Genomic DNA, 13,563 nt, shown 5'->3' with positions numbered 1-13,563 from the left:
AACAAATAGAGGGATTGAATTCCTTGAATTAAAAGTAATAGGACTAATTTTAAAAAGGCGTAATGATAAATTTAGCCCTCAATGTTTACAATTTTTTTTATCAATTTGGCCCTTATTTTTCTTTTTATTTTAGCTAGATTTGGCTATTAACCTTTTAAAAAGAGTCAGATAGTTTTTGTTTAACAACGTTGGAGTGGCAACCTGTGTGGCAGTTCATGTGTATTTCATGTTGGCATGATACTATTTGTCTTATATACCACGTCAACAAATAATTTAAAAATAAAAATATTCAAATATATATATACAAAAATTTCATAATTTTTTTTAAAAAAAAAGCAGAAAGTAACTTGGATTGTAGTCATGTGTATTATTGGCTCTGATCATATCTATTATTTTTAACATAATGTCTAAAACTACCCATAAACCCTCCTCAACCCATAAATAGAAGAATAATGCGCTTCAGCACACTCGAACGCACGTCCTCCTGTATTGACAATAATACCTTGCGGATTGAATCAACATGAAAATATATATATATTTAAAAATAAATGAAAATGGATGATTTAAATCATGGAATGAAAGATTTTGGGGAACCACCACATATTTTTTAAAATTTATTTATTTATTCAAAATAATCCAGAAACATATGATAATGATATGATTTCTTCTGGGATTGGGATATATATATTATATGCTAAACCAAGAATTTTTCCAAGATCTCAACACCAATTAAACAATTGACCCAATGATGTGCCACCAACTTAATTTAATCAAATAAATTACTCTAAAACCATGTTCAAACAACCATATATTGTTAAATAACAAAGGGACACTATTAGTTATAATGACTGGTTGCAATTAGGGATGACCAAGGTTTATTATCTGCCCATTTTTATAATTTATATATGAATTTTGGTTTGATGTTGGATTTGTTACATCAATTTTGACTCTGTACAATTATACATATGGGGCTTGAATTGTTGTTCATACCCATACATGAAACACTTGGACCGAATTGTAAACGCGTAGATATTTGCCACATAGAAAATATGAATATAATGTTTTTAAAAAATTGTACTTTCTAAATTTTATTGATAATGTTTGATTTTTAATACGTTAGATTCAAGTTATCTATGTGTTTATAATTCGATCCATGTTTTTTAAACTTAAATTGACGATTAAGCTAATGAAAAGTTATTGTGAGAGCTGTGTAGATATTTTCAACTTTTAAATAGATGTAGTCGAAACTCCTCTTATATCATTCAATTTTAAACATTAGTGAATTTCTTCTTCTCTGCCAGTGGTTTTTTCCTGAAAGGGTTTCTACGTAAAATTTGTGTTTTATTTTTCTTTTCTTATTGCTTTGCGATTGTTCTATATTGTCGTTATCGACATTTAGTTTTAATAGTTTTGAAGATACAACACTCGTACTTTAATTTCAATTAAAACGTTTGAAAATTTAGGGACTAATTTAAAATCTAGATAGTTATTTGACAATGTTTGGTGAAATCAACCCTTAATATTTGCTTAATTGGTGACTTAAAAGGGAGGACCTCCCGTTTTGTATTTATTACAGTTTAGCCATCCCTTTCAAAGACAGAATCCAACCCATTACTCCACGTCACCAACCTTCCTTTATTAAAAACCAATCTCCCCCCATACATTCCTTCCTTCAAAGCTCAAATCATAATCAAATTTCAGACCAAACCCCAAATCTCTCTCTGTGTCTGTCGGATAATTCCAATGGAGGGTCTTATTCCTTTTGTTTATAGAGCAATAATCCGATACAAAAACGGAAGACAGGGCCATCATGTTTTAGCAACATGGTTCAATGACTCACCTTCAGCTTCTTACATGAGACTCCCAACTGGTGATTCTGGTCGGTTTCAAACATCTGATACACAACAACTGTTTCAATCAGATTGTGTCAATTTTTCAACCTCTTCACCTGTCTCTTCTGCCACCACCACCACTTCCTCTTCACCTCTCTGTCGTCGTTTCATCACCTCTCGCCGTGTCGTTTCATAATTATTACATCGAATGCAGTGACATGTCTGAAGGAAGCTGAAGGTGTGCCACTTACAATACATATGGTGTTTTCTTTTTCTTTTTAATCAATTCGGTCGAGGGACGGATCCTTAAACAGCGGAGATATTGTGTCCGGTGTGTCCATGCTTGATTTTATTTCTTGACTCTGAATCCAATCCAATCCAATCCAATCGGGTTCACATGGAGTGTCCATGCTTGTATGGCATTAGTGGTAAGACGCTCCCTTGATAAAATCGAACATAGACACTTAAAACACAATACTTTCACTGTTTGAAGGTCTAAGACGACCTTCCCTCGATAAGCTTATTAATAAGTGATTTGTGTTGTGAACAAAAAGTTTCAAGGATGTATAGGGACAGAACCAAAGGGGATTGATCCCTATGAACTTTTTGTTCTTGTTATAGTGTAAAGAAATGTAATAGAATTAATGCTTTGTAAAGACAAAGAAGGGGCTTCTCGTTATGTCATGTTAATTGTTGAATTAAATGTAGTAATTAAGAATAATTTGTGTTTTGGGATGTTTTTTGTTCCTTTGAATTGTTGTGAAAGTGGGTGTGTGGTTTCTGGAGTTGGTGAGTGGGGTTACTGTTTCCTGGTCATACTTTTAAATTGGTATAATTTCAGATTCCATCCCTCTATTTTACAAATTTGAGAAGTTAATCCCTCCATTTTAAATTGTCAAAAGTTTGTGTTCGTATTTTATGAAAACTGAGAAACTAATCCAACAGGGTACATAAAGCTTGGAATGGCTCAAGTTGATGCGTTTATGAGATTCAAATTCTAACAAATTGAAGTAGGGAGGAGTAAATTATCCATTTTTATTAAGTAAAAGGATGAAAATCAAAATTAGACCTTTTTCAATTTGTCAAATAAGAACAGCCGGCTGCAATGTATCTGAATATGTTTTCTTATTATGCAAGATTTCAACACGTGAATTTAAAACAACTTTGATTGTCCAACAAACTCACAACTGAAAATCTAAAAAAATATAACTTAAGGGTAAACGATAAAAATAGTCACTTTTGTTTGCCTCAGATTACATTTTAGTCACTTACGTTATTGTCTTGTTACGAAGTGATCACTTTGCCGTTAAACTCCATTACCTCCCTAACGGCAAACCTATGCGACAGTAGCTTTTAAATGCCAACTTAAATATCTAACTAAGACGAGAATAAGTTTTTAATTAAATAAGTTCAGTCCACTATTTTTTTTTCTTTCGAATAGTAGGACTAAATTGCTGAAAACATTTTTAAAAATTGAAATTTTTGGTATTGAGATAGTTAAGCAGTCATTTTCTTAAACATGGATAAGTTTTAAAAAAAAACATTTAAAAAATAGTGTCTGAGAAAGACATTTAACTTCGAAAGAAATAACGTGAAAGTTACCTTTGCTTGAAACAGGTTATGTACAAAATTGGTTAGAATTTTATTGTCAACTCTAAAGAAATAATTATTAGAAATATTGAAATAGTCAACCTTTTTTCTCTACTACTAATTAAGGATGAAATATTGAAATATTGGTTAGAATTTGGTAGCAAGTCTGTAAATTTTGGTTAAAATCGATTGAATCGATCTAATTCAGTTAATTGATCTAATTCAATCGGAGGTCGATTAATAAATTTTTAGAAGTTCAGTTCGGTTAATTCGGTTTGAGATCGGGTAATTAATCGAATTAACTGAACTTAATAATTAATAATACAAATTATATGTAGTTTTAATTCGGACAAATGAACATTATCAGTTTATCTTTTTATATGTTTTATACTTGTTTTAACCCCCCAAAAAAAACAAAAACATATAAATTTTGATTAACTGAAATATCGGTTCAATTAACGGTTAAAGGATTAAAAATTCGGTTAATACTAATTCGGTTCGATTGACCATTTGAATATCCCTAGTCACTACATCTGTTTTCAGAATCGAAATGGACAGGTTAGATCAAGAATTGATTAGGATACCAATTCAGAATAAGATGTTAAAGTAGTTAACTCGTGAATCGGTTGAAGCAATTTTCTTTATTTTTTTAATAATTTATTCAATTGAACGGGCCAAACCAATCAGATTAAGAACCAAGGTTTGACCAAATTGATCACTGATCTAATTTTAGAAACCTTGAGTCGAATTACCATTATTTTTTTCATCCACAAAGCTCGACTCAAACCCTTACTTAACGTGCATAATCTTACAATAATCAAAGGGTTAAAAAACATATCCTTTTAAATCTATAATGGAGTTTGAAGGGGAAGATCCTTGTGAGTGTAAATAACCCCTTTGTCACCATTTACTACCTGCCCACTGCCTCTCAAAATCCTATAAAAAAATTACGAACAAAAAAATACGAAAGATGATCATTTTTTATCATAAAAAAAATCATTCTAAATTGAAATAATAAGAGATGCGGTTCGGGACTCGCATACCATCGATTTGTTAACAATCCTTCGACTCCCACCGGACCACGGGCATGAATTCTACTGGTACTTATTCCAACCTGTAATCCAAAAAGCAGAACATCAATCAACAATGTTGTATAACATTAAGAACTTGGAAAGATTAAATACCTCGGCACCGAGTCCGAATCGTGCTCCGTCACAAAACCGAGTGCTTGCATTATGAAATACAGCAGCACTGTAACAATTAACAGATGTTTAACTAGTAATCCGAACAATAAAAACGAAAACTCTAAACCCTAAAACCCGAACCTGTCGACTCCATGTAAGAAAGTTTCAGCAACTTCATGATTTTCAGTGATAATGCAATCAGTGTGAGAACTGCAAACAGAAGTAAGTTTAATCATACTACCAAGCTGAAGAAAAACGAATTCTGAGTTCGGATATTCATGGCATGCCTTCCATGTTGATGTATATGATTGATAGCAGCTTGGACATCGTCCACGATCTCGATCGTGCAAGCCATCGAGCTGTATTCGTGATGAAATGAATGAGTCTCCGGTATGTTTAACAACGAACTTGCTCTCGGTCCACCGTAAACTGTAACACCTTCATGTTGGAGATCCGAAACGAGTTCATTGAGCAAACCGTTACTCGATAAGTCCTTGTGTAGTAGAAGAGTTTCCTGAGAACCGATGGGAACCGAATAAACCTATCAATTGAACGGGTTAAGTTGATTCTGGGTTGGATCAATACGGGTTTCGAGTTTAAAATTTTCGGGTCATTTCAGTTTCGGGTCGGATCATTTGGATTAAAATGAAATTTTACCATAGCATTACATGCTGCAGGATAATCTATCTTTGCATCACGAACAATCTGTTTAGCCATATCCACCTTAGCAGATTTGTCCACATAAACATGGCAAATTCCATCTATACACAAACGTCCTAATATCAATACTTACATACATACATACATACATGCATACGTTTTTTTCTTACCAGCATGACCAAGAACAGGGATTTTGGTCGAATTCTTAATTTGAGTAATAAGTTTATTGCTGCCTCTGGGGATTACAAGATCTATCACATCATCAAGCTGTGCCAAAATACAGACTTTTAAAAAAACCATCATATATGTATAGGTAAAAGTACTATGGATGGGTAAAAATACTATGGATGTTATTGTATTAAGAGTCAGATTGAATTTTACTCTCTCTATTCAAAAAATGGATAAATTAGTCGTTGAATATTAGATCAAAGAGCAAATTGGTCATTCCTGTTAAAAATACCATTCAATTGTACTGTTAAAAACTAGCATGGCTAATAGAAACTAGACATGACATGCCATGTGTACATCATACTAATGTACAGAGACCAGCTTTTAACCGTAGAAATGAATGGAAATTTTAACAAAAAGATTAATTTTCTCTTTAGCTAACGTTTAGGGACTAATTTGCTTTTTTTTTTAAGTAGAAAGGACAAAATGTAATTTGATTCCTAATATTGGAGACTCCATGATACTTTTATATATATGTATATATAACAAAGAAATTATATCAACTCAAAATCATACAAATAACCTTAAGTAAATCAGGAATATCCTCTCTCGAAGTCACTAGTCCAATGAGTTTTTCTCCGATATTTTCCGGGATGGCCGAAGTGATCACCTGAGAAACAAAAGTGATAAGGCAACAAGGGTTATGATCTCATATAAATATAAAAAGCAAACCGAACCCAAGTTCGGATTTCAGTTAATCGGATCGATTTCTCGAGAACATGGGGAATCGAACCTTGTGCAAGATTGCATTAGACCTCTTAGCTTCTTTGCCACCTTTGAGCAATAGGCCATTCCCACTTCTAATGGCTAATGAAGCTATCTGTTGAACATCAAATTGTAATCTCAACAAATCCTTATATGCTAAAACAATACCAGATTGATACGTCTAAGGTGAATTCTCCAATTACCTGAACAAGAGCATCGGGTCGAGACTCGAATATGACCAACAGTACACCAAGAGGAGAAGATGTTTTCTCCAAGATGAGTCCATCTGCAAGCTGGGACAAAGGCAGTCGAAAGTGTCAAATTAAGGACATATATCGACGCATTCCTTAAAACGTTTTTCGAGGATTTTGTAACCTCTGTTCTCTTTAAAACTTGGGCAATAGGATCTTCCATGTCGGCAAGTACACGAATCGATTTCGCAAGACTGGATATCTGTAAAAACGAAATAAGTCGGATGAAACTCGTGCTAAAAGACTTAATGTGACCCCAAAATCAACAAATGCTTGCCTTTCCGGGTTTCAATGACAAACGAGATATCAATGACTTCTCGTATCCATCATTCTGAGCAGCGGTAACATCAGCTTCATTTTCAATCTTAATTAGACTCTCATTAGCCTCGAGGGCATCGGCAATGTCGAGCAAAATCTTCCTCCGATCTTCAGAGTTCATTGCCTGAAGTTGTCTCGAACATTTTCGTGCCGTAACCGCCATCTCGCGTACACCGAGTTCTTTAACCAAAGTCCATAAATGTGCATCTCGATGAAACAGAGTCCCGACACACTTCCCTTGAAGTACCTTTATAATGCTATCAGTGGCATAGCCACTTTCAAAAACCAAAAGTAACATCAAAATACAGAGAGGAGACACCGATATAACCTATTTAAGGAGTTCGGTTCCAGAACATACCTCGTAATAACAGAAGGAATACCGGCATAAGCTGCACAGACAGCTGCATTAACCTTTGCAGTCATACCACCCCTACCAAGCCTAGACTTATCTCCAAACGTAATTTCACATTGATGTTTCTCTTTTATATACGTATGAATCAGTTTCGAGTTTGGGTCACTTGGAGGTCCGCTATAAAGCCCCTCCACGTCGCTCAGCATAACGAGGAGATCAGCTTTTAGTTCCATAGCTAAAAGACCGGCAAGACTATCATTGTCCCAAAATATACCCGAAGAATCCTTAAAAACGAACAAACAGGTTACTAATTTCAACTCAAATCTAACATAAAACATATTTAAAATTTGATCCACGGGATACCTCGTAAGGCGCTCTTCGAGTGCTGACTGCATCATTCTCATTAAAAATAGGGATTACTTTCAAAGACAACAAAGATTTCACTGTTTCAGACAACTGTTTTCTGAAACTAGTGTCCCTAAATTCAGTGTCGGTTACAAGATATTGTGAAGAAGTAACATCAAGCTGCATAAAGAAGTAAAACAGTTACATAATTGAATATGAAGTCCATGTATTAAGAGTAAGATTGCATAGTGATACGTGGCGTGCCACGTGGACCTCATAGTGATGTACAGGGATCAATTTTTAACAATAATTTACTCTTTGATCTGACGTATAGGGATTAATTTGCCTATTGCTTGAGTAGAGGGGAAAAACACAATCCGACTCCTAATACAAGTGCCACTATGATACTTTTACCATTGTCTGACTAATCAATTTTCGATTTAACCAATTAATCCGGTTCAATTATAAGCAAGACTAGCTAACCTGGCTAAACAAGGTGTCATATAGAGCCATTAAACTGCTTTGCCCAACAGCTGCACAAGCTTTGCCATCAAGTTCAAATTGTGCATTTTGAAGCTCAGCCAAGCTAATATACAAATAAGAAAAGGGACTAAATTGTTTAATTTATGAAAGAAAAAAAAAGGCATTCAGGAAATTGATTGATAGATGATAATCTTACCTGCTGTTGACCAATTTTCTATACCTAAGCCTTTGAAGACCAATACCAACAGCACCTGAAGTGACCAGCACTATCTCATAACCTTGAGAATTTAGTTCCTTGAGCTGCAAGTAACCGATTCAATAAAAAATAAGAGACATAAAAAAATCCCATGCTTCACCAACAAGCTACTGGTCTCAATAAAAAATAGCTAAACTACCCCTAGTAATTACTCGATTATTAGTAAATGTTTTTGTTACATAACTATAAAAAGTTACAAAATAGTCACCCAACTATTCAATTTTATCTTTTTTGGTCGTTGGCTAGACAATGGCAGCTTTTAAAATTGGCGTAATAGCAATTTTAACCCTCAACATTTATACATTATATCAATTTAGTCTTAATTTTTTTTTAAAAATCTAACCCTCAACATTTATCCATTTTGTAATTTGTTCTTTTTTTCAATTTTATTTTTATTTGTTACCTTTTCACTTAAAAAGTTTAAAAAAAGCAATTTTATCCGTTAAATTTGATTGAAAACTACGCACAAAAAAAAAACAAAAACACTCAAAAATCTAATATAATAATTTTGAAATTTTCTCATTCTTTTCAAATTAACCCTCAAAATCACAAATTCAAAAAAATCAAATTACACGTTTAAATGTTGAGAGTTAATTCTTTTAGAATAGAGACTACATAATTTATAAATATTGAGAGTTAAGATTATTATTATACCATTTTTAAAAGCTGTCACTAGAGTGGCTAAAAACAATGGCTTTTTTAGAGGGCGAAATTAAATTGTAATTTTTACGAAAATAAAATATAATTTCATCATTTTAATAGCTTCTATCATTATAATTTTAAATGATTAAATTAAATTTTTATCATTTTTATTGGATTAAAATGTAATTTTATCTTTATTAATTTAAATTTTTAAAGAGCCTAAATGAAAAGTTTTACCCTAAAAAATATCCCATGTTTCCCATTATGCCCTCGTCTTCTTTAATTATTTACCTGCTCACATAAAGCACCGAGTCTACCCACCGCTAATCTTCCATCACCTCGAGTCACCACAGCTGTTCCTACCTTTTTGGGTTTTTTAATCAAAAACCCAGAAATCAAAATTAGTTTTTATTAATTAAAAATATCATTAGAAATTGATTTTAAAAAAAGGACAGAAACCTTAACAATGAGACGCTTGACATTTGTGACAAAAGCACGAGAAGGATCCATGGAGGCAAGTGAGTGAGTCAAGCTGAGTCGAGTTGATCAACTCAGAGCTTTCAGTTCTTTTATTTGGGATTGGGAGTTTCAGTGTATAACAGTGGAAGAGAGATGGGTCTTGGAGAAGAAGATGAATGAAGGCAACGTTTGCCACCTTCTATAAATAGTCCTGTTTTCGGGAAGAAAAAAAAAGTGAAAATACAATAAAAAAATTAAAATTATTATTTATAAATACATTTTTTTGGAAAATTTACGAACTAACCCTTAACATTTACATATTTTGTTAATTTAGCTTTTATTCTCTTTTTCTTTAAGCTAAATTTGACTTCAACCTTTTAACACAAGTCAAATTTGATAATCAACCTTTTAAAAAGAGTTTGTTGCTTTTTAACGAAATTACTGGCAAAAACGTAAAAATTTTAAATACAGAAACCCATATTGCAATCCACGTGTACTTTATGTTTTTTCTTTTACGAAATTTTTATATTTTTTAAATTTTTTGAAATTTTAAATTATTTGTTGACGTAGTATATAAGATAAATAGTATCATGTCAACATGAAATACACGTGAACCGTCACACGGATACCAAACCAAAATTATTAAAAATTTAATGTTTTAGTTGGCATTTTAGTTTTAAAAAAGATTGGGCTCTTTTAAAAGGTTAATAGTTGCATTTAGCTAAAATAATAATAAAGACTAAATTGACGAAAATGTAAAAGTTTAGGCTCAAATTATTATTATTATGCCTACAAACAAATATTCGAGCTATTACAAAATCAAATCAAATCAAATTGATACTAAGTATAAACAAATTAATAATTGAAATAACTCGGATCAAAGTTCATGCACGATAATAACACATATTGAAGTTGAAACACGTATAATAATTACATATAATAAGACTCGAATTGTTTTAAAATTGAAATGAAATCAAGTTGAGTACCAAAGATAATAGAATTGACCGATTCATTTTTTTATTTTATAAAAATAATTCGTTATAATATTTTAATTATTTTCATCTACTCAAATATAAAATATTTATTTTGTATTATAAAATATTAAAGACTCAATACAAACTAAAAATAATATAATTTTTTGCTATGGACTTAATAATTACGTCTACTTTAGTGCCTAAATTTTAAAAATATAAAAGTTTGACAAAGTGACACTTGAGATTGTATCACATCATTACTTGAAATTTAAAATTTTATATAAATTTTCAAATGGTGACATAATAGAATCTTAGGGTGTCACGTGTAATGTTCTAATAATCAGATTAATGATTGAACTGATCAAACTATTAATTCCCGATTCAATTTATTTGGTCAGTTCAACTGCTAACAATAATTAAATAAATATTTAAAATTTTATAAAAATTTTAAAAAAATTATTAAACCGATTCAATTTTTGCATGGTACAGACAACATGGCAAAAATGGCCACATGGGAATTTGGAGATAAGTCAAGAAAAATGTAAGATATGTGACAAAACATCATTAAAAGCAGATTTTGACCCAAAATGCTAATACAACAATTATATAAAAAATTTAATCTCTTGATCCTCACATTTTTTTATGAAATTTCAATAAGATATCCTGGATTACATAGATATGGAGTTTTCAAGTTATGCGGGTCAAAAAGATTTTTTTCGAGTTAAGCATCTGAGTTTGGCTTTAATATTGAATCTAGCATCTAACCTTTTTTTTTTTTTGGGTCTCAATTTGATATATGAGTTTGATTTTAATGTTCAATTTGATACCGAATCAAATAACATCTTATTGCCTAATGAATGTTTGACACGTATGCTCTTGTAAAAAAGTATAAGTACTTAATTGAGACAAAAACAAAAACTCGATGCCAAACTGAATGTTGAAGTCAAACTTAAGTACTTAATTGTGATAAAAAAAACTCAGGTACCGAAGTGAAATTTGAAACCAAATTCATGTACCAAACAATATATCAACCCCTGCTTGTTTTCTCCTGAGTTTGTGGGTGAGGCGAGTCGCTAACGTTGGTGATCAATCAAAAGCATCCCCAATGATTAAGTGAGAGAAATAGAACGAAGACGATGAACCAATCGACACGTACTGCAACATGACAATAGGAATTATCGTCATTGATGCCAATTGTAAAATTATTTGTGGTTTTGGTTTATTTACTTTACGGAAATTCAAACTTTAATTTGTCAAAAAAAGTGGTAAAACCGAGAAGTTAGGTGAATTGGGTAAAAGTGTTAAAATTTATTGTTCAAGTTTATGTATTTACTACAATAATCTGTTCTTTTTGACATAATATTTAGAATTACCTAAAGTCCCTCCCTAACCCATAAATAGAAGGATTTTCAGCACACTCGAACTCATTTTTTTTTTGCATTAGCAACAATGCCTATGTCAATTGAGCTAAGACACAATCGACAATTAAATCATATTTTTATAATTTCATTAATTATTCTAAATAGCTAAAACCATTAATGGTAAGAGCAAATCACTGGCTATACACACCATAGTAAGCAATACTACCACAATACAAACCCAGGCAATTTTAGGAAGGGTGAATAATTCACCATAACATAGGGTTTAACACTGTTAATTATTTTGATTGAATACCAATTTGGATTTTTTTTTCTTAAATGCCCATCTAACTCGTTAGGGGTGTTTTTAAGGAACAAAACATGGTAGCATTGTTGACTAATAAGTACAAATATTGTATAAAAAAAAAGGATATTAGGACTAAATCTCAATTTGAGTATAGTAGAAGGACCAAAATCAAATTTGACCTAAACCATTCAATTTTATTCACCTACTTCAACGTTATAAATACACACCACGAAGATTCCACTTTGATATCCAAACATCAAAAAAGCTTCAACACTGTAATGAAGTTTCCCCCACCTGAAAATTTCCCAGAGATATAAAACATCTTTTCTAAAACTTGTATTTTCTTTTGTCAGAAAAATGAGATGTCGTGGCAGTTCAAGATTCACATGAGATCTTGTTGTTTGCAATGGAAATGACAGGTTTTCCTTTTATTCCTTAGGTGGGTTTAGATGGGCGATTGGGTGCGGTGCGATGCGTTTAGTTTACTTTTTGTCTCACGCTATAGTATCACTACAGTATCTAATTTCACCGCCACCGCTGTTTTTATACTAACCGCAGGTAAACACACCGCCCATCCAAACTCACCCTTAATCTTGTTTCAGTTGTTCTCGAATCTGCTCAGCCTTCCATATTTTATTTGTATTCGAGTAAACTATGTCCAACGTTTTTGAACCATTAATAAATTTATATTTTAATCATTTAACTTTAAAAAATTACAAAATAGTTATTAAATTATCACGGTTGAAAGTTTTTATTCCCTTTCATTTTTACAATTTAATTTTTTTTCATGAAACAACTTTGAACATTATGAATATACGAACCAAAATCGAAACAACTTTTTTCTCCAATCTCTGACACTCACCATCAAATCAACTTGGATTTAAGATATGTTCTTCTACTCGTCGATGGATGTTGATCCACCATACAAATCGTTGTATTGTCACTTGGAGCTCGCTAGTTGGATTTTTGAAAAAAGAAGAAGCTTAATAGCAAAGTGACTTAAATAATAAATTTTGAATAGTTCAATAACTATTTTGTAACTTTTTGAAATTGAGTAACCAAAACGTAAACTTACTAATAATTTAATGACCTTGGATGCAGTTTACCCATTTTTCATTATTAAAATTTAATTTAATTTTGTTGTTTATATTCGTATTATCTATAATAAATTACTACCATTAAAGTTTATCATTCATAACTTTAATTTATTTTTTTCTTAAAAACTAATGTTTTCTCGTCCACATAGTGGTGATAAGAATTCTAATTTTCTACCACTTTTGAAAAGGCTTAATGTAGCAACTATCATGATGTAATTTAGAACAAGTTTTGCATGTGTTTCACAATAATGCAATTTTAGGGCAATTTTGCCTCTTGTCTTTTCTAATATAGATGTTTTCCGAAGTGTTTGATTCCATTACGTCATTGATTCACAGTTGTTGCAGATTTATCAAGCAATCTACTTGTTAGTATGTGTTATATATTTTATAATGGGTTATTAAATTATTAATAAATTTATATTTTGATCATTTAATTTTAAATGGATATAAAATAGTCGATGAAATATTTAAAAGTTTTTATTTAAGTTACTGAACTATTCAAAAAAATTTTACTTAAATCAT

The 13,563-nt window shown here is 31.6% G+C and overlaps 1 protein-coding gene across 4 annotated transcripts; it reads right to left on the bottom strand.

Moving 5' to 3' along the window:
- Positions 1-4,048: 4,048 nt before the first annotated feature.
- LOC105786488 (delta-1-pyrroline-5-carboxylate synthase) lies at positions 4,049-9,493 on the bottom strand. 4 transcript variants are annotated; one of them, XM_012612944.2, is made up of 18 exons: positions 9,306-9,493; positions 9,138-9,209; positions 8,145-8,248; positions 7,949-8,051; positions 7,484-7,645; positions 7,127-7,404; positions 6,728-7,043; positions 6,575-6,652; positions 6,403-6,492; positions 6,228-6,314; positions 6,018-6,104; positions 5,437-5,533; positions 5,264-5,367; positions 4,894-5,147; positions 4,748-4,816; positions 4,607-4,673; positions 4,466-4,536; positions 4,049-4,358 (listed from the first exon to the last, which is right to left on the bottom strand). In XM_012612944.2, the coding sequence occupies exons 1-18, from the start codon at positions 9,354-9,356 to the stop codon at positions 4,271-4,273; spliced, it is 2,178 nt and encodes a 725-aa protein (XP_012468398.1). In that variant the 5' UTR covers positions 9,357-9,493; the 3' UTR covers positions 4,049-4,270. The 4 variants fall into 4 exon arrangements, with proteins under 4 accessions (XP_012468398.1, XP_012468399.1, XP_052476699.1 ...); XM_012612945.2 differs by having other exon boundaries at positions 4,894-5,120; XM_052620739.1 differs by lacking the exons at positions 5,264-5,367; positions 5,437-5,533 and having other exon boundaries at positions 4,894-5,120.
- Positions 9,494-13,563: the final 4,070 nt, after the last annotated feature.

This window comes from Gossypium raimondii, chromosome 1 (assembly GCF_025698545.1).
Source record: "Gossypium raimondii isolate GPD5lz chromosome 1, ASM2569854v1, whole genome shotgun sequence".
In the NCBI taxonomy this organism is placed as follows: Eukaryota; Viridiplantae; Streptophyta; class Magnoliopsida; order Malvales; family Malvaceae; genus Gossypium; species Gossypium raimondii.
Note: the sequence above shows the minus strand (reverse complement) of the source record. Positions and strands in the feature narration are given on the sequence as shown.

Bases quoted from the DNA above. Each gene is read 5' to 3' on its own strand.
- LOC105786488 (XM_012612944.2), bottom strand. From the start codon at position 9,356: ATGGATCCTTCTCGTGCTTTTGTCACAAATGTCAAGCGTCTCATTGTT. The intron at 8,052-8,144 runs GTAAGATTATCA...TTTGTATATTAG, and splicing joins AGAAAATTGGTCAACAGCAG to CTTGGCTGAGCTTCAAAATG. The intron at 4,359-4,465 runs GTATGCGAGTCC...ATTTTTTTATAG, and splicing joins GGATTGTTAACAAATCGATG to GATTTTGAGAGGCAGTGGGC.